This window comes from Delphinus delphis, chromosome 17 (assembly GCF_949987515.2).
Source record: "Delphinus delphis chromosome 17, mDelDel1.2, whole genome shotgun sequence".
NCBI classification, from domain to species: Eukaryota; Metazoa; Chordata; class Mammalia; order Artiodactyla; family Delphinidae; genus Delphinus; species Delphinus delphis.
In genome coordinates, this window is record NC_082699.1 from 29,273,772 (window position 1) to 29,295,466 (window position 21,695).

The window sequence follows — 21,695 nt, forward strand, 5'->3', positions numbered from 1 at the left end:
AGGAATGAAGTACTGTCATATACTCAGCATGGATGAACGTTGTTCATCCATGGCTAAGTGAAAGAAGCCAGACACACAAAGGCCACATACTGTATGATTTCATTTACATGAAATGTTCAGAATAGGCAAATTAATAGAGACAGAAAGTAGCTCAGTGCTTGCCAGGGGACAGGAGCAGGAGACAACTGGGACTAACTGGTTATAGATATGGGGTTTGTTTTGGGGGTAACTGACGTGTTCCGGAATTAGATAGTGGTGAAGGTTGAACAACATAGTAAAATATGCTACAAACCACTGAAGTGTATACATTACAATGGTGAATTTTATATAATGTGAAGAATATAAAACAAGTAAAAATAAAAGCAAGAATTAGCATCTCCTTACAAGAAGTATATGTTAAATATAAAGGCACAAATAAAAGTAGAAGGACAGAAAAGGATGTAACATGCTAACAATCAAAAGAAAACAAGAGTGGTTACATTAATATCAGACAAAGTAGACTATAAAACCAAGAATATTTCTAGAGATAAAGAAGATCATTTTACAATGATAAAGAGGTCAACACATCAAGAAAATATAACAATACTAAATGTTTATAGTCCTAATAACAGCACTTTAAAATACATGGTGCAAAAACTAAGAAAACTGCAAATAGAAACAGATAAATTTACAATTATACTTGGAGATTTCAGCATCCCTCTGTGAATAATTTATAGAAGTAGACAGAAAATCAGTAAGGATATAGAAGATTCAAACACCACTATCACTATCAACCAACTTGACCTGAATGACAACAGTTGAATAAATATTCTTTTCATGTGCAAAAAGAACATTTACAAATATGGACCATATTCTGGGCCATAAAACAAGTCTCAGCAAATTTAAAGGGTCTGTATGTTTAATCCTTAATATAAACAAGTAGTGGTGGAAGTGGGGGGTGGGGGGGAGACAGAACCATCCCCTAAAGGGAGCATCTGGAAATGCATGGAGACAGAATTTGGTTGTCACAATGACTTGGGGGCTCCACTGAGGACAGTCTACTATGATAAAGTGATGTCCTAATCCAAAATACCAATAATGTCCCCTAGTCTCCCCATAGTATCCACTGAATAACCAGTCAGGAAATCCAGAAGCTAGTGGAGTTACATGTAAAAAGTTATAATAGATCTCAGCTGTCCAGCTGCTATACTCCTAACTCCACATAAAACAAATATAATGTGAGGAAAAAGAGAAAACGTTTGTCCAGTGTTTGTACTACTATAAATAAAGACAGAGGTAATTCATGAAACTACTAACACTTTGGTTTAAAAATAAGCCTTCACAAAAGTAATTTATCAAACATACTAATGAACTTAGAATAAATGTTCAAGAATGCAAAGAACTACTTCTTTTTTAAAAAAAATGTTATAAAAATAAACCTCTTCCCTACTTCTTTAAAAGAGAACTATTTCTTTCCTATGTAAATTAGAGACAATAGATAAGTACAGACCAATGTCGCTCTCAGTACATGGTAACAGTTACAGTACTGTAAGCACCTCACCTTATGAGCTGCAAAACTTGATTCATTTTTTTCTAGTGCCCTTTTTGCATACTCTAGGGCTTCATACACCAAGAGCTTTTTCTCCTCTTCTGAGGTTCCACTGAGTTGAGCTATATCACGTGATGCCCGTGCCAAACGCCACAGTAACTCTGCATCTTCACTGATTTGAAATAATTATAAAACAACCATTTTAGCTCAATTTTAAAATTGTTAAAGGTCATATCACTAATGAATACATACGGTCTTTCAGGTCAGTGAGGATACAGCGAGCAATATGATATCAAAATCCATTTTTCATGTTAAATTTATTATTTTCTACCATACAAAAACTGTATTTGACAAAATTTCCTATAAAATATCCAATATTATACATAAACATTAACTTATAATATCTAAAATACTAACTTCCTTAGAAAATATCTGTATTTGAATTCTCTGAACACTTTCCCTACAAAATTCAACATATAACTTAAAGCTTGACTTCAGTGGCACTGTGCTTCTGACAGCTAACTGGTTCAGACAGTACTATAAAATACATAAATCTATAGACAAGATCATGCTCTATAAACAAAATGCTGTATCCATAGCTCCAAATACAGTACCTGGCACACAAAAAATATATGATAAATATCTGTGAATGAATGAATGATTAAATATAATGTAATCTCAAAATAAATCTTAACTTTGAATGTATCATCCATGCCATGATGCATGAAATATTTACAGCTTTGGACTCCTTGAAAAACTGCCACTTAAATATAGTTATATAAGACTTGAAATGGCTAATAAATAAAACAGAAACCAAGGTTAAAAGTTAGGGATATTTCTTTAAAAACTAACCTTAAATTCCTTTTTATTAAATGTTTGTCTTTAAGCCTACTACATTATACATTTCTTAACAAAAATACTATTCACATAAAGTTGAATGAAACTAAAGGTAGCAATAGTATATCTATAATTCAATGAATATGGAATAACTACCTTGTAGCTTACTTTTCAAGTAATTACTAAAATGACTATAAAATGCCAAGCTAACCACCTCAAGTTACTCAGGGGACAATGGAGAAGGAAAGTTGGATCCTATAGATATTTAGGAGGTAAAATTGATGGGTCTTGGGGGGAAAACTGGTTTGGGGAATATAAGAAAGGTAGTTGAAAATGACTCAATATTTTTAGTTCAGGAGATGAGGTAAATCAGTGATCTGGAAATGCCATCTAGCCTGATTTGACTTATTTTATTGGGCTGAGTCTCCCTCCTTCTCCATCCTTCCCCCAAAAATGAGGTCACATTAATACACCAGACTAAGCATGTAAGCTAATACTAAAAATAGAAAAAGGAGGTATTTTTAGTTCCTCTATGAGACTGTGCTTCACAGTGATAACACAGATATCATTCAATGGTGACAAAAAATCATCCTAGCTCATTCAAATCTTAAACCAATATGAAATTAATTTAGAATAAATGAGAAATATACAATATAGATAAGATAAACATCTATTCAATGACTACCTTGTATTCAAAGCAAAATAACAAAATGAAAAAAAATTTCAACATTCAACTAGAATAGGCAGAACCACCTTTTCTGAATCAATGAGATATATGTAGCACTTTTGAGTCACTTAACATTAAGAAAAAAATCATACTATAAATTAAACTCTAAGAAGTATTATTTTGAAGTAAAAACTTGTAAAAACTATAAAAATTCCAAGCACCAAGAATATTTTAATTGTTAAATAACAAAAAATTTCAGGAAACCGCAAACCCAGGCCTATCATACATAGCCCACCTTTCCTTGTACTGGGATAGCAACTGGTAAAGTTTTTCTGTTTCTCCACTTTCATATAGGTAGTCTGCTTGTTCAAGGATTTCTTCAACTCTGAAGACTATAAAAGAAAAAGGCTCAATAAAGTAGGTCTTCCCAAGCCAGATGGCAATAATTCTAAGAAACATGAACACTTTTATATAGAAGCAAAAGAAATTAGATACAGAAATCACCTATAAAGAAAGATCAGAAATTATGAACAACTGAGATGTAAGTATAGTAGAAATAAGTATGAAGCTATCACACATAATAAGTGATTTATTAAAACCTTGGAAAATAAAAAATTAGAAAACTTACTCTGGTACTAATTTAATATGACACATTTTAAAAAATGAAAAAAGTAATTTTCTGTGAGGAATTTATAGTACCCTTACCCTCCACACAAAGCCTTTGTTATTGTTGCCGCTGTGAAGTAAAAATCCACTGCAGAAAATGATATGATATCCACTTACAGCACGGAAAATTATTAATTTGAGTGGAATGCAACACACTGTTTTACTAGATTCTTTTTATGATCTAACTTATACAGACATTATTATGGGAAAAGAGTCAAATCTGTCATCAAAAAATTTAGATGAAGTTAACTACACAGAGGATCTGAAACTTAAATTAGAGGCACTATGCTCCAACCAACTCATTAATGAGTTTAGATATTACAACAAAAACCATAAAACTTATAGACAGTGTAATGTTCTAGAAAAGTTAACTAGTTACTAAAAAACCCAGTTAGTCTGAATTTCAGATATTCCAATTATTACTAATGAACATACACATTTAATTTTGTCTTCTATAAGGGTGCTGTATTACTTAGTCTTATGTATAAGCCAACATTCCAATATGTTCAGTAAAGTTACTTTATTATTTATCTCAGTATGCTTTAATCATAGTGTATGGGGCTAAAAAATTTTTTTTCATTGAAGTATAGTTGGTGTACAATATTATATGTTACATGTGCACTAAAATTTTTTTTAAGTTTATGAAAAATTAAAATCTAGACCAGCAAAAATAACCTCATAAATATATGACACAACTATGTAAACTGAAGTATTTTTTAAGTTAAAATCATCATGTAATTATACTAATTTAAGAAAAATTAAATAACAGCAAAGAAACCCTAAAGTAAAGATTTTTTTTCCTCTATAATCCTACTTCAGTCTGGTTAGGTGCTATAGTTTAGTAATATTCTCATGGCCGGTTAATTTTCTTAAGTTTGCTTTCATTCTATTCTATATTTTTATCAGTGGCTGATTTTCCATATTTGGGTTATAAAAAGCCAAAGATTCTTAAAGAGTAAGTAGTAGGAAGTAAATAGTCTCAGCATTCTTAGCCGATATTTGTGGTTGGCAAAATAATGGCCCCAGACAAGTCCATATCTCAACCCCTGGACCTGTGAAAACGTACAGGTTACTAGGGCAAAGGGGAATTAAGCTTGTAGATGGAATTAAGGTTGCTAATTAGCTAACCTTAAAATAGTAAATTATCTTAGCCAGGTGGGTCCAGTATAATCACAAGAGTCCTTAAAAGCAGAAGCAGGAAGCAGAAGAAGCAAGTCACAGCCGGTATGAAAATGGAAACAAAGTCAGATACACTTACTTAGGAATAGGAATAGTAAAAACAAAAAAATGTAAGTATCATCCACCATCTGGATGCTAAATAAAAAGCTGGAGGGCTAAATAAACAGGGGAGTCACTATACCCCATTTCCTTTTTCCAACTTTTACGAATTCAGGTTTATTCAAGTTTGTTATACAATCCTATAACTACTATCTCTTCAATAACTTCAGAATGGTAGCTTTAACAACTTTAAAGCATGAGCTCCTTCTGAATTTCCCAAAGTTTTTCTGCACTCTTTTTCAAACGGGCCTCCTCTTCAGAGGTCAGCTTTATCTTTGTAAGGTGTGCAATACCATTCTCTCCCAGAATACAAAGAACACTAAGGAACACTTCATTTATTCCATAGAGGTCCTTACTTACGGTGGAAACTCTCCTGAGACTCTTAAAAATGCTTTCTGTTAAATCAGCTAAAGTTAGGCCAATGGCCCAATTAATATAAACTTTCCTTTTAACCATTTCATAGCCATAGGTAATCACTTCTTTGTGGACATTTTTCCACTGTTCAGGATCTTTATCTGTTCCTATATCTGAGTTTAGATCCTTCAGAGGGACACGGCAATGTTAACTCCACTCCACACAGGTACACTTAAGTTTCCATGTTTACCAATGGTTATAGATCCATCTATAACAACTTTCACAGTGGATAGCAAGCCTTCGCCCAATGAAGAAATGGATATGGGTAGACTTCAGATTACAGCCACTTCCCAAAAACCATGTTGTTCCAGTAACATGGTTTTTGGGAAAGGCACTCAACTTCCAAGCTACGTAATTAAGATACCCACTGGATTGGAAGCAAATATCAGTTTGCAGCCAGGACTACACTGGGTAATACAAGAAATCATTATGCTAAAGATGGGCACATTTTACTTGACTACATCAAAGTGTGTTTCTCTTTTTCTTGGGTATGCACCTGCTGTGATAATCACTAGGTTGGAGTTTACAGTGACAAGGTAATCTTTGCTGGAAACAATATTTGGCATTTTCATGAAAGGGCTGCCATGTTGAAGAGCCAGTGTCTCACCCTTCAGTTTGCCTTCATCAACATCCACAAAGGCAAGTTCATCACTCAAGCCTTTTAATAAGATGCTATTAGCACAGGCCATGACAACTAATCCAGTTCCTACAATGGAGATCTTATTGTGATGAACGGTTTCCTCTGAAGTGAAATTCTTAATAAGTTCACACTTGACAGTAGCCATCTTGGAAACGGGAGTGAAGGGTCAGCCATTGCTCAGCAGGATGTGTGAGTCTGGCTAGGACACAGAGCAATCTCTGGGCAAGGGGGCCTACACATTTGGTGATCCACAGGACTCCTGTAGCCCAGTTCATGGCCATTCACTCAAGAGGTGGAGGAAGAAAATGGAGGAAAGCCACATCAAAGTACCTTGAAGTACAAAGTCAGGAAACAGTTGACGGTTTGACACTCCCCCTTACCCTCTACTACTGTGTCTGTGCAAGGCCACAGCCCAAATCATGCAGGCCTCACAGGGGCCTAGCACCTTACCAAATATGCAGTAATTTTCTGGCATTAGGACACTTCTGAAAAAACCAACTATGATCATTAAGGCTATAAATAATTTTGACTTTGCCTTTCAAAGTGCCATATTTTGTTCCCTAGGGAAGCCCTAAAACTTTGCACTCATTCCTGTAATGGTGCTAAAGCTCACTGAAACTAAGTGTGATAGACATGAAAAGAAATAGGTAAGGTCTCTGCTCTGGTACTTTGAAGAAGTTTAACTTTTTGAGCTCCTTTTCAAAAATTAATATAATGGGGCACACACACAGAAAAATCTTAAAAGTGCAACCACTGGGCACATCTCTCAAGGATGCTTTAAAAAAAATTAATATTGTAATGTGAAAATATGGCTCCTCCTAACTACTTTACAAGGTTGCTGTGAGAGTTAAAGTTATGATGAAAAGTCTAGGGAGCTTTAAAAAGCTGAGTTTTAAGTATTTGCCAAAATATGTCATTAAGCCAGTGATAAAACCAAGTCCTCTACTTTGTCTTTCATGAAAATAAATGATACATTAAACGAAAGAAAAGATAAAACAAAAACGTAGCAATTCAAGCATCTGCTTTTTTAAAAATATAAGAATAATCATGGGCAAATGAAATCAACAAATAACTAGTACTCTTTAGCTATTCTCAAATTCTTCATCTACTAGAACTTTAATAAGAACATCTATTCAAAATCAAGTCTCTTCTTTCCCAAGTACCTTCTTGATAGTTAAAAAGTGAGGACTGCGAAAAACAAAAAGGCTTATTAACTCATAAATTAAAAGTTTCTCTTGGGGCTTCCCTGGCGCAGTGGTTAAAAGTCCACCTGCTGATGCAGGGGACATGGGTTCGTGCCCCGGTCCGGGAAGATCCCACATGCTGCAGAGCGGCTGGGCCCGTGAGCCATAGCCGCTGACCCTGCGCGTCCGGAGCCTGTGCTCCGCAATGGGAGAGGCCACAACAGTGAGAGGCCTGCGTACCGCAAAAAAAAAAAAAAAAGTTTTTCTCTAATAGACTGAATTTTGGCTCTGTCTACACACACAACTGGTTTAACTAAACTTAATTTTTTAAATATGGCAAGTCTTATTTTATGTTTATATATCTATAGTTTTCTAAATTAAAAAATAAAAAATTTGATGGAATTTTTCTATTTTTCAGCCAGTTACTTGATATTTAGTACCAAATTGCATTCTGTTTATAAATAAAATGTTTTTATTTCAAAGTAATTGGACTTTTCTTAACTACATCAAGAAGAATTAACACCTCGGCATTAAGGAAACAAAAGAATCATTGTATCATTAAAAAGTAGGCACAGACAAATAAATACATAATAAATAAATATTAAAAAAAATAGAGGTTGGCAAACTTTTTCTATAAAGATCCAGAGAGTAAATATTTTAAGAGCAAATATTCTTTGTGGGCCAGATATGGTCTCTGTAGTATATTCTTCCCCCCCAGTCCCACAACCCCTCCACCCTTTAAAAATGTAAAAAACATTCTTAGCCCAAGGGTCCTATAAAACTATAAAGTACTGAGTATTTCTCACTGAAGGAGCTCTAGCTGCTGGAAGACATTTTATATATTTGAATAGATAATGCAACTAACATATTAGAGGCTAGATTATTTTCTGCTTTTCTCTAGTTGTCAGTCTGATATATATACATATACATATGTACACATACATATGTGTGTGTATATATATATATATATGTATATATGTCTGTCCACAATAGAGACATATAGACAAGTAGAGACAAGTAGAGAAAAGCAGAAAATAATCTAGCCTCTAACATGTTAGCTGCATTATCTATTCAAAAATAATAAGTTATAGGGCTTCCCTGGTGGTGCAGTGGTTGAGAGTCCGCCTGCCGATGCAGGGGACACGGGTTCGTGCCCCGGTCTGGGAGGATCCCACATGCCGCGGAGCGGCTGGGCCCGTGAGCCATGGCCGCTGAGTCTGCGCGTCCGGAGCCTGTGCTCCGCAACAGGAGAGGCCACAGCAGTGAGACACCCGCGTACCGCAAAAATAATAATAATAATAAGTTATTAACAAAATATAACAAACACAAACAACTCTAAGTGTTCCTGATGTTTACCTTAGGCTTACCTTTGGCTGTGGCGTGAACCACAGCAGCCTGGGAAATGACTTGATAAGTTTCAAAACCCAAATAAGACAAGGCAGAGAATAAAAGACTTCTTTTGAAAGCTCCTGGGTTTCCCATCACCTATGGAAAGAATTATGGTCAGGGTTAACAAACTTAGAAAATTTGAAGAAACTGCTATCCCAAGCAAAGATTACATCAATTTTCTCCTATCCCCAACACAATCAATCCTAAGAGTATTGGAAGCTCAAAATTTACTTTGTCAAATTCTTCAGTGAAACTATTTCACATAATTACTTTATAGGGACAGCATATCCTGCTAAGAAAAGATTCTTAACAACAGCTGATACTGGTAGCTTATGTAACAATCACAGTTATGCTGATAAGTGCTGGACTGGAATATCTACATTTTATTTGAGGAAGCATGGATATTATAATTTCTTGAAATAAAATAAGAGACACCAATATAATTAATATCAACCTTAAGAACAGACAAGATGAAAGATATCAAATATGGTAATTACACATAAAAAATATACATGGCTTTAAATAAAGCTATCTTCAAAAGTGATCCATGAAACCCAGTTTTAAAATAAACCATGAATAAAATAAAGAGCATATCAAAACAGATTTAGAAATTAATTTTCATAATTATGGCCAGAATTCTCAAGACCAATGGCAAAGGAGTATATGGATATCACTGCAGCAATTCTTCCCTTTTTTTCACATAGCGTCAATTTTTTCCTTTCTGTCAATTTATTCCCATCTGAATAAAAACAAGCTATACTATCTTTGTAAGCTGTAATTGTTCCCTTCTTAAAAAGAAAACAGGGCTTCCCTGGTGGCACAGTGGTTGAGCGTCCGCCTGCTGATGCAGGGGACATGGGTTCGTGCCCCGGTCCGGAAAGATCCCACATGCCAGCTAAGTGGCTGGGCCCGTGAGTCATGGGTGCTGACCCTGCGCGTCCAGAGCCTGTGCTCCACAACGGGAGAGGCCACAACAGTGAGAAGCCCGCAAACTGCAAAACAAACAAACAAACAAAAACAAAACAAAAAGCTTCCTTTTGACTTCACATCTCCCTTCAGTCTCATTTTCCAAATTCTCTTTTCAGCAAAACTCTTTCAAAAAGTTTTCTAGAGCTCTGTCTCCACTTCCTCTCTTCCCATTTTCTCTTGAACTCACACAAATCACTTTTATCCCCACAACTCCACTGATGGTATTCTAGTTAAGGCAACCAAGGATGCTACTTCCTAGTAAACTCTCATCTTACTTGATCTATCAACAGCAATTGACAGCTGTTCACTCCCTTTTAAAAAAAAAAAATCATAAATGGATGGTTAATATAAGAAATTTTTAAAATATCGCTTTATTGAGATATGTGACATAAAATAAACTGCATATTCATAATGTGTACCATGTGTTAAGATATATGTAAACCCGTAAAACTATCACCACAATCAAGATAATGAACATATCTGTCAATCCCCCAAATTTCCTCATCATTTTATAATTCATCCAATCCCTTTCCTCAGTACTTGCTGTGTTCTCTCACTCTTGAAGCACTCTTCGCTTAGCTTCTGTAACACTACTCTCTTGAATTTACTCCTATTTCAATAACTGCTCCTTCTCTTTTGTTGGTTCTTCATCTCCAAAACCTCACTGCCCAGGTGTGTCCTGGGTTTAATCCCAGACCTTCGTTTCTCTATACATATCATTTTGGTGATCTCATTTTGTTTCATGGCTTTAAATGCCATCAACATGCCAAAAACATGCAAATTTTAAAAAGCCCAGAGGTCTCCACTTAACTTCAGAATCATATATTCAGCTGCCCAAACATTTACCTCCACATGAAGTATAACAGGCATCTCAAGTATCAGCCAAAACAGCTATTGTTTCCCTCAAGCCCACTTCACTCAGTTTTCCCCTTCATGGTATTTAGCCATTACTCAGCACAATGCCTTCCATACAATGAATTCTGAAAAAATATTTGTTAAAAAAAAAATTTGTTGAACAAAAGAAGCAAGCTATCTCTTAGATATGTCTTTTCTTCAACACTGATTTATAATGATTTCAAGCTAGAAGGAATTCAAATATACAAACTCATCACTAGATGGAAAGGAATGTGTCACCACCATCTCCTGGTTTTTCTACTAACTTCTTGCCAGCTCCGCCTCCTCTTAAACGTTGGAATTCCTCTGTGATAGGCCTTCTTCTCATCTTACTATTAAATACATTTGACCCTCCAACAACACAGGTTTAAGCTGTGCGGGTCCACTTATATGTGGATATTCTTCAATAAATATGTACTACAGTACTAAACAGTTGAACCCACAGATACAGAGGACTGTAAAGTTATAAGCAGATTTTCGACTGCTTGGGGGGCCAGCACCCTTAACCCCTGCATTGTTCAGGGGTCAACTGTACTTTCAACTTCTACCATGGCATCATTTACAACCATATGCTAAAGTCTCCGAATCTCGATCTCCAGCCCAGGCATCAGAAGGTAAAAATCAGACCTATCAAACTACTGTCTATTCCACATTTTAACTTGGCTATCTCATCATATTCACCTTAATTACCCCAAAAGGTAACTCACCTCCTCCTTTAACCCTCCAAATTGTTTTCTTTGGTCCTATCCCAGGAAAGAGTACCACCATCCACACTGCTAGAGTAGCCAGAATACTGAGAATCATTCTTGACTTCTTCCTTTGAACTTCCACATCAAAGCTATCTTTCAGGTCCACTTAGTTTACATAATTAATATTCTTTTATTTCCATTTCCATGGCTACCACTAAAGTTCAAACCACCACATTATCTCACCTGTCCTGTAGTGATGATCTTTTATTTGGTTTCCAGCATCCACTCTAGCCTATCTATTCTTGACACTAGAAAAAGTTATTTTTTAACTCGAATCTGATCTTATGAATTCTCTGTTTAAAACTCTTTCATGATTTCCTATAACCTTTAGAATAAAATAAAAAATATTTAACATGGTCTACAAGGTTTTCAGAGTCTAGTTGTGGTAGGCAGCCTCTAAAATGGTCCCAAAGGGTGCTGGTTCAAGATGACAACATAGGAGGAAGCTAAACACACCTCCTCCCACAGACACACCAAATCTACAGCTACATATAGAACAATTTCCTCTGAAAGAAACCCCCAAACTAGCTGAGTGACTCCTCCACATCAGACAAAGGAGGAAAAAAACCACATCAAAACAGGTAGGAGAGACGCTGAGATAAAATTTTCCCGTAAACCACACCTTTGGTGTGGAGACCCAGTATTGGGAGCGAACTCACAACCCTGAGCTTCTCCCTGAGGAGCAAAGGGTTTGAACCTCACACTGGGCACCCCAACTTTAAAGACTTGTACCTGAGAGGTGAACCCCAAAATATCTAACTTAGAAAGCCAATGGAGCTTGTGTCCATGAGACCCACAAGGCTATAGCAAACTGAGAAAAAATTCTTTAAGCGCTTACGCAAACTCACCCATCCTAGAGCCCAGCACAGAGACAGTCAACTGAAAAGCACCCAGACTTTCTGTGAAAGACACTTATTTGCTTATCTTATCTTCAGCCAGAGGAGCAGGTATCTAACTTAACACACAGTAATCATTTCCAGAGATCTCAGAGGGTGGGCACTATCAAAGCACTCTTGCTTTGCCATGCTCCAGGTAACCAGTATCTCCCCCAAAAGCGTTTGTGCATACTTTTGGTGCTCCGGTTTTTGCAGCTGCCACCAGGGGACAACCCCTGTTCGCTTGACTCTGGTGACCAATGAGGCTTATGTTCATGAGTTTCACATAACTGTAACAAACAGAAAAACAGTTCTAAAGTGGCTAACTCCCCACCCCCACAGGTCACAGTACACTAAGTTCCCTACATACGAACATTCAAGTTGAGAACTTTCAAAGATTCGAACATGCGTTCTCATGTCCAATCATGTAAGTTAGTTCACATGTCTGGCGTACATTGTCATGTGTGGTCATCCTCTACAAGTGGTTGTGCTTTTGTGTACTTTACTATACAGTACTGTACACAATACAGTAGTACAGGATCTTTATTTCAAGCCCAGGATGTCCAGAAGCAAGTGTAAAAGCAGCAGTTATGCAGCTGGTACTGCTAAGAAGTGCCAAGCAATAACAATGGAAACAAAAGTGAAAATAATTGAGACAGTGGAGCAAGGCAAAAAAACTGTAGACATCACTCATTCTTATAACCCGAATGGTTCAACCATTGGCACAATTCTAAAGAACAAGGACAAGATCGTGGAACATATGAAGTCCACTGTGCCGATTATATCAACGATAATATTGAAGAAGCGTGGAAAAGTGATGGAGGAGATGGAGAAACTTCTCAGTGTGTGGACGCAGGATCAGCATCAGCGCTGAGTCTCATTAAGCTTAATGCTTATTCAAAAGAAATGTAAAAGCCTTTATGAAGACTTGAAGAAACATGGCAAAGAACCAGAGGGCACATCTTTTAATGCCAGCCAATGCTGATTTCATCGGTTCAAGTCTAGAGCCAACTTTCACAACATAAAAGTAAGTGGCAAGGTAGAGGGTGCAGATACGGTAGCTGCCCAGGAATTTCCTGAAATGCTTTGAGAAATTACTGATGAAGGTACATATTTACCCAAGCAGGTTTTTAATGTGGATGAGACAGGACCGTACTGGAAGAGGATGCCAGACCGAAATTACATCAGTAAGGAGGAAAAGTTGATGCCAGATTGTAAAGCAACAAAGGATAGGCTAACTCTGTTGTTTGGTGGCAATGCTTCCAGCGATATGAAGCTGAAGTCTCTCTTAGTTTATCATTCAGAGAACCCAAGAGCCCTTAAAAATATAGCCAAGGGCTCTCTTCTTGTTGTGTGGAAGAGTAACTCCAAAGTCCAGGTTGCACAGGCCATTTTCCAGGATTGGTTTACCACCACTTTATCCCAGAGGTAGAGAAATATTGCTTGGAGAAGGATGTCCTATTCAACATTCTTCTGTTGCTCAACAATGCTCCAGGCCACCCCCCATTCATGGGTGACTTTCATCCCAAAGTCAAAGTAGTGCATCTGCCACCAAATACTATGTCACTCTTCCAACCTGTGGACCAGGGAGTTACAGTGACTTTCAAGAAACATTATCTACGTCACACTTTTTGTCAGGCAGTAAAGGTGCGTGATCAATCAGGAACAATCTTGTGACAATTTTGGAAGGACTATAGATCTACAAGGCCATAAAAAGTACTGACTTTGCTTGGCATGAGGTTATGGGGTTTGGAAGAACCTTTGCTCACAGTTTGTTCATGGTTTTCATGGATTTGAGAAGGTGGATGAGGAGTCCAAAGAGGTCTTCAGCAACTTAGTGACTCTCAGTGAGAAGCTGGAGCTAGATCTGCAAGAGGACAATTTCACTGAGCTCCTTGCTGTGCAACACAAGGAGCTTACTAACGAAGACCTGGTGGAATTGGAGGCCCAGAGGAAGGACAAAGAGAGACAAGAGGAAGAAGTAACTGAAGAATGAAAGAGATTCACGATGCAGGGAATGGCAAGGGGATTTTCTTTATGTGAGGAGTCACTGTTAGCTTTTGAGGCACAGGACCCGAACACAGAACAGTACACAAAGGTTGCAGCAGCCATTCAGAATGCAATCCAGTGCTACCGTGTCATTTATGATAAGAAAAAAAGAGCTACTACCCAGACATCACTGGATAATTTTTTCAAAAGGGTAGATAGAATTGAATCCAGCGAGGAACCAGAACATGTGCCATCAATGGCAGGCATGAGTGAAACTGCAGCTTGCCCTCTGTCTCCTGTTGCTGATGATCCTTCAGCTCTACCATCTCCCACCTCCTCTCCCTCCTCCAGTCAGTAACTCTTCTTGCCTGTTCACTCGATGCCAGCCCCTGTATGCCAGCTGTTGTACTGTGCTACTGTATTTTTCAAGGTACTATAGTGTAAGATTTTAAATGTTTTCTTTATTTTTTTGTGTTTGTTTTTTATGTATTATTTGTGTGAAAAATATTATAAATCTATTACAGTACGGTACTATGTAGCCGATTGTGTTAGCTGGATACCTAGGCTAAGTTTGGTGGACTTAACGAACAAATTGAACTGATGAATGTGCTCTCAGAACAGAACTTGTTCGTATGTAGGGGACTTACTGTACAGAGAAAACAGACTGAAATGCACCTCCAGGCCTTCTGTGACAGAGGCCTAGTAGCTTATCTTCATAGCTAGGCCTAAATGGAAGGTTGCTAATTAAATACACATATTAGGGGCCAATTACAATCCTTTCCAATTACAAAACCTCAGAAAAAGACCTTAATAAAATGGAAACCAGTGATTTACCTGATAAAGTGTTCAAAATAAGCCACAAAGATGCTCACTGATCTCAGAGGAAGAATGATGAACAAAGTGAGAATTTCAACAAAGGGACAGAAAATATAAGAAAGTACCAAACAGAAATCATAGAGCTGAAGAATACAATAAATGAAATGAAAAATACAACAGAGTGGTTCAACAGCAGACTAGAAGAAGTGAAAGAAAGTATCAGTGAACTTGAAGACAGGGCAATGGAACTCATCCAATCAGAGCAGCACAAAGGAAAAAAAAAAGAATAAAGAAGAGTGAAGATAGCTTAAGGGACTTAAGGGACAACATCAAACAAACCAATATTTGTATTATAGATGTCCCAGAAGGAGAAGAGAAAGGGGTAGAAAACTTATTTGAAGAAACAGTGGCTGAAAACTTCCCTAATCCAGGGAAGAAAACAGACATCCAGATCCAGAAAGCCCAGAGAATTCAAAAAAAGATGAACCCAAAGAGACCCACACCATGACACATGAAAATTAAAGAGTCAAGACAAGAACCTTAAAAGCAGCAAGAGAAAAGCAACGTGTTACATACAAGGGATTTCCCTCCCACCCCAAGATTTATTAGCAGATATTTCAGCAGAAACTTTTCAGGCCAGAAGGAAGTTGGGCACAATATATTTAAAGTCCTGAAAGGAAAAACTGCCAACTAAGAACACTCTACCTGGTAAAGTTGTCCTTCAGAATTGAAGGAGAGATTAACAGTTCTCCAGACAAGCAAAACCTAAAGAAGTTTATCATCACTAGAATGGTCTTACAAGAAACCTTAAAGGGACTTCCTTAATTTAAAATGAAAGGGTGCTGATTAGTAACAGGAAAACATATGAAAGTACAAATCTCACCAATAAAGGTAAATACATATGAAAATTGGGAAAATCTAATGTTGTAAAGGTGGTGAGTTAATTGACTATAAAGCTAGTAGTAAAAATAATTTGTTAACGGACACACAAAATAAAAAGAAATAAACTGCAACATCAAAACATAAAATGTGGGGGGAGGGGAGAAGTAAAAACATACAGCTTTAGAATGCATTCAAATTTAAGTTGCTATCAACTTAAAGTAGACTGTTAAAACTCTAAGATGTTTTATGTAAGCCTCACGGTAACCACAAAGCAAAAACCTATAGGAGGGGCTGCCCTGGTGGTACAGTGGTTAAGAATCTGCCTGCCAATGCATGGGACATGGGTTCAAGCCCTGGTCTGGGAAGATCCCACATGCCGCAGAGCAACTGAGCCCGTGCGCCACAACTACTGAGCCTGCACTCTAGAGCCTGCGAGCCACAACTACTGAGCCCGCATGCCTAGAGCCCATGCTCTATAACAAGCCACCGCAATAAGAAGCCTGTGTACCACAACGAAGAGTAGCCCGCGCTCGCCACAACTAGAGAAAGCCCGTGCACAGCAACAAAGACCCAACACAACCAAAAATAAAAAGAAAATAAATTAATTAAAAAAAAACTATAGGAGGGCTTCCCTGGTGGCGCAGTGGTTGAGAGTCCACCTGCAGATGCAGGGGACACGGGTTCGTGCCCTGGTCCGGGAAGATCCCACATGCTGAAGAGCAGCTGGGCCCGTGAGCCATGGCAGCTGAGCTTGTCCGGAGCCTGTGCTCCACAATGGGAGAGGCCACAACAGTGAGAGGCCCGCATACCGCAAAAAAAAAAAAAAAAAAAAAAACTATAGGAGATACACCAAAGAGAAAGAGAAAAGAATAAGCATTCCACTTCAGAAAATAAACAAATCACAAAGGAAGAGAGCAAAAGCAGAGGAAAGGAACAAAAGAATTACAAAACAACCAAAAACCAATTAACAAAATGGCAATAGTAAATCCATACCTATCAGTAATTACTTTAAATGTAAATGGACCAAATTCTCCAACCAAAAGACACAGAGTGGTTGAATGGATTAAAAAAAAAAGCAAGAAAAAAACAGACTCAACTATATGCTGCCTACAACGAAAACAATTCAGCTTTAAGGACACACAAAGACTGAAAATGAAGAATGAAGGGATGGTAAAAATATTCCATGCAAATGGAAACCAAAAGGAAGTTGGGGTAGCTGTGTCAGACAAAACAGACAATAAGATAAAGACTGTAATAAGAAACAAAGAATGTCATTATATGACGATAAAGGGCTAAATCCAACAAGACGATATAAGGTTTGTAAATATGCATCCAACATAGGAGGACCTAAATATATAAAGCAATTATCAACAGATCTAAACACAGAAATAGATGGCAATACAATAGTAGTAAGGGACTTCAATACCCCACTTTCATCAATGGATAGATCATCCAGAAAGAAAATCAATAAGGAAACACTGGCCTCAAACAACATGTTTAACCAGATGGACTTAATGGGCATATATAGAACATGCCATCCCAAAGCAACAGAATATACAAGCGTACAGGAAACATTCTTCAGGACAGATCATAATGTTAGGTCACAAAATAAGTCTTAATAAATGTAAGAAGATTAAAATCATATCACGCATTTTTTCTAACCACAATGGTATGAAACTAGAAATCAATTACAAGCAGAAAATTCACATATATATGAAGATTAAACAACATGCTACTGTACAACCAATGCTTCAAAGAAGAAATGATGAGAAATTTTTTAAAAAAACACCTTGAAAAAACTGAAAATGGCAATACAGCATACCAAAACCTGTAGGATATAGCAAAAGCAGTTCTAAGAGGGAAGTTCATAGTGATAAATGCCTATGTTAACAAACATGAAAGATTTCAATTAAACAACTCACTTTACACCTCAAGGAGCTGGGAAAAAAAAAAAAAAAAGAAAAACAAACAAAACCCCAAATTAGCAGAAGGAAGGAATAACTAAAATCAGAGGGGGAACAAATGAAATAGAGACTAAAAAGACAAGAGAAATGATCAATAAAATGAAGACCCGGGTTTTTTGGTTTTTTTTTTTCTTTTAAGGTACACAAAATAGACAAACATTAACTAGATTCACCAAGTGAAAAAGAGAGGACTCAAATAAATAAAATTATAAATGAAAGACGAGACAGCACAACCAATACCACAGAAGTACAAAGGACCATACGAGTCTACTATGAACAATTATACACCGACAAATTGAGCAAACTAGAAGAAATGGATAAATTCCTAACATACAACCTACCAAGACTGTATCATGAAGAAACAGAAAATCTGAACAGACCAATTACCAATTGAGGCAATTGAATCAGTAATCAAAAGCCTCCCAACAAAGAATGGCCTAGGACTAGATGGATTCAATGGTGAATTCTATCAAACATTTAAGGAATGAATACCAATGCTTCTCAAACTCTTTCAAAAATAGAAGAGGAAAAACTTCCAAACTCATTTTATGAGGCTAGCATTACCCTAATACCAAAGTCAGAAAAGAACATTACAAGAAAAAAAAAAGTACAGGCCAATATCCCTGATGAACACAGATGCAAAAATCTTCAACAGAATTAGCAAATGAAATTCAATAATACACTAAAAGAATCATAAGCCAAGATCAAGTGGGATTTATTTTAGGGATGCAAAGATGGTTTAACATCTGCAAATCAATCTGATTCACCATATTAACAAAATGAATGCCAAAAAATCATATGATCATCTCAATAGGTGCAGAAAAAGCATTTGTCAAAAATTCAGTATCTATTTATGATAAAATTCTGAACAAAGAGGGTATAGAGGGAATGTACCTCAACGTAGTAAAGGCCATAAATGACAAACCCATGGCTAACATCACAGTCAATAGTGAAAAGTTGAAAGCTTCTCCTCTAAGATGAGAAACAAGACAAGGATACCCTCTCTTGCCACTTTTATTCAGTATAGTATTGGAAGTCCTAGCCAGAGCAATTAGGCAAGAAAAAAAAAAAAGGTGTGGGGCATACAAATTGGAAAAGAAGTAAAATTATCAGTACATGCAGATGACATGATGGCATACACAGAAAACCCTAAAGACTCCACAAAAAAACTGTTAGAAGTAATATACGAATTAAGTAAAGTTGCAGCATATAAAATCAATACACAAAAAATGTTTTTATATACTAATAACAAACTATTAAAAATAGAAGTTGAGAAAATAATCCCATTTACAGTTTCGCCAAAAAGAATAAAACACCTAGGAATAAATTTAACCAAGGAGGTAAAAGACCTGTACACTGAAAACTATAAGACACTGATGAAAGAAATTGAAGAGGACATAATGGAAATATATTCCATGCTCATGGTTTAGAGGAATTAATATTGTTAAAAGGTCCATACTACCCAAAGCAATCTTTAGGTTCAGTACAATCCCTATAAAAACTCCAATGGTGTTTTCCACAGAAATAGAACAATCCTAAGGTTTTTATGGAATTACAAAAGACCCCAAATAGCCAAAGCAATCCTGAGAAAAAAAGAGCAAAGCTGAAGGCATCATGCTCCCTGATATCAAACTAAATTATAAACCTATAGTGATCAAAACAGTATGGTATTCACATAAAAAACAGACACATAGATCAATGAAACAGAGTAGAGAGTCCAGAAATAACCCCACGCCTATGTTGTCAGTAATTATTGACAAAAGAGTCAAGAATATATAATGGGGGAAGGACAGTCTTTTTGGTGTTGGGAAAACTGGACAGCCACATGCAAAAGAATGAAACTGGACCACTACCTTATACTCCATACACAAAAATTAACTCAAAATGGATTAAAGACTTCATTGTAAGACCTGAAACCATAAAACTCCTAGAAGGAAACATAGAGGTAAGCTCCACGACACTGGTCTTGGCAATGACTTTGAATTTGACACCAAAAACAAAGGCAACAAAAGCAAAAACAAACAAGTGGGACTTCATCAAACTGAAATGTTTCTGCACAGCAAAGGAAACAATGAACAAAATGAAAAGGCATCCTACCAAAAGGGAAAAAATATTTGCAAATCATATATCTGATAAGGGGTTAGTATCTAAAATATATTAAGAACTCATACAACTCAACAGCAAAAAAACAAACATCCAATTAAAAAAGTGGGTAGAGGATCTGAAGAAACATTTTTCCAAAGAAGACATACAGAGAGCCAAGAGGTACATGAAAAGGTACTCAACATCACTAATCACCAGGGAAATGCAAATCAGAACCATAATGAAATCTCACCTCACACCTGTTAGAATGGCCATTATGAAAAAGACAAGATATAACCAGTGCTGGAGAGGATTTGAGAAAAGGGCACTCTGTGCGCCATTGTTGGGAATGTAAATTGGTGCAGCCACTATGGAAAACAGTATGGTGGTTCTTCCAAAAATTGAAAATAGAACGTCAATATGATCCACCGATTCCACTTCTGGGTATTTATCCAAAGGAAACAAAAACACTAACTTGAAAAAATATATGCACCCCATGTTGCACTGCAATATTATTTACAATGGCCAAGACATGAAAGCAACCTAAGTGTCCATCAATGAATGAACAACAACAAAATGATACACACACAAAATGGAATATTATTCAACCATTGGAAAAAAAAGAAATCTTGCCATTTGCAACAACATGGACCTTGAGGGCATTAGGCTAAGTGAAACAAATGAGAGAGAAAAAGACAAATACAGTATGATCTAACTTATATGTGGAATCTAAAAAAAAAAATCCAAACTCATATACAAGAGTTTGGTGGTTGCCAGAGGCAAGGGAAGAGGGGCTGGGGGTGTGTGGAAGAGGTAGGTGAAATGGGTGAAGGTGGACAAACTTCCAGTTATAAAATAAATACATCCTGAGGATATAATGTACAGCACGGTGACTATAATTAATAATACTGTATTGTATATGTGAAAGTAGCTGAGAGAAGAAATCTTAAAAGTTCTCATCACCAGAAAAAAATTGTAACTATGTGTGGAGATTGATATTAACTAGCCTTATTGTGGTGATCATTTCACAATATATACAAATACTGAATCATCATGTTGTACACCTGAAACTAATACATGTCAATTATCTCTCAATTTAAAAATACATAAAATAAAATGGCCCTCAATGAGCCCTGCTTTCTACTATTCACTCCCTTGTGCAATCCCCTCCCATTAAATGTAGGCTGAACTTACTGACTCCCTTGTAAGAAACAGAATATGCAGAAGTGAAAAGATGTTACTTCTAAGATTAGGTTATAAAAAGACTGTGGCTTCCATCTTTGATACTCACTCTCTCACGTGTTCCTTCTGACTGCATGCCTGCCATGGGGGAATCTAGCTACTGTGTCTTAAGGCAGCCCTGAGAAGCCTTCCTGGTGAGTAACAGAGGCCTGCCTACAGGCACATGATGAGCTTGGAAGCAGAATTTTCCCTTTACCCTCAAGTTGAGCCTTGGCAGGAGCCCTTAGCAACTGAACAGGCTGATTCAACCTTATGAGAGATCTTCAGCTAGAGGCACCCAGATAAATCTCATGTGGATTCCTAATCAACAGAAACCATGAGATAATAAACGTTTGTTGCTTTAAGACATTATGCTTCGTGATAATTTGTTATCAATAATAGATAACTAATAAACTGGTACTTGCCTAACTTTTCAGCCTTGGTTTATTTCAGTTTACTCTTCCACTCCAGGCTTCAGTCATACTTTCAGTTCCTCAAAAATGCCACCTTTTCTTACCTCAAAGCCTCATGCTACTCTCTCTACAGGCATATTCTTTTGTCCTCATCTTCCCTTTATCAAGTCTTTATATCACATCTCTAACCACTTACACACTTTCCCTTTTCCCTTTAAGATCAGATTAGGTGTAATTT

The 21,695-nt window shown here is 36.8% G+C and overlaps 1 protein-coding gene and 1 pseudogene across 2 annotated transcripts in view; both read right to left on the reverse strand.

Moving 5' to 3' along the window:
• Positions 1-21,695, reverse strand: part of RMDN1 (regulator of microtubule dynamics 1) — a 37,640-nt gene that overhangs the window by 14,008 nt on the left and 1,937 nt on the right. For both annotated transcript variants that reach the window (XM_059994850.1, XM_059994849.1), the window contains exons 2-4: positions 8,582-8,699; positions 3,328-3,424; positions 1,541-1,700 (exon numbers count right to left, since the gene is read on the reverse strand). In XM_059994850.1, coding sequence (XP_059850833.1) covers positions 1,541-1,700; positions 3,328-3,424; positions 8,582-8,699 — 375 coding nt within the window. The remainder of the gene's footprint in view (positions 1-1,540; positions 1,701-3,327; positions 3,425-8,581; positions 8,700-21,695) is intronic.
• LOC132413099 (L-lactate dehydrogenase A-like 6A) lies at positions 3,433-7,367 on the reverse strand (annotated as a pseudogene).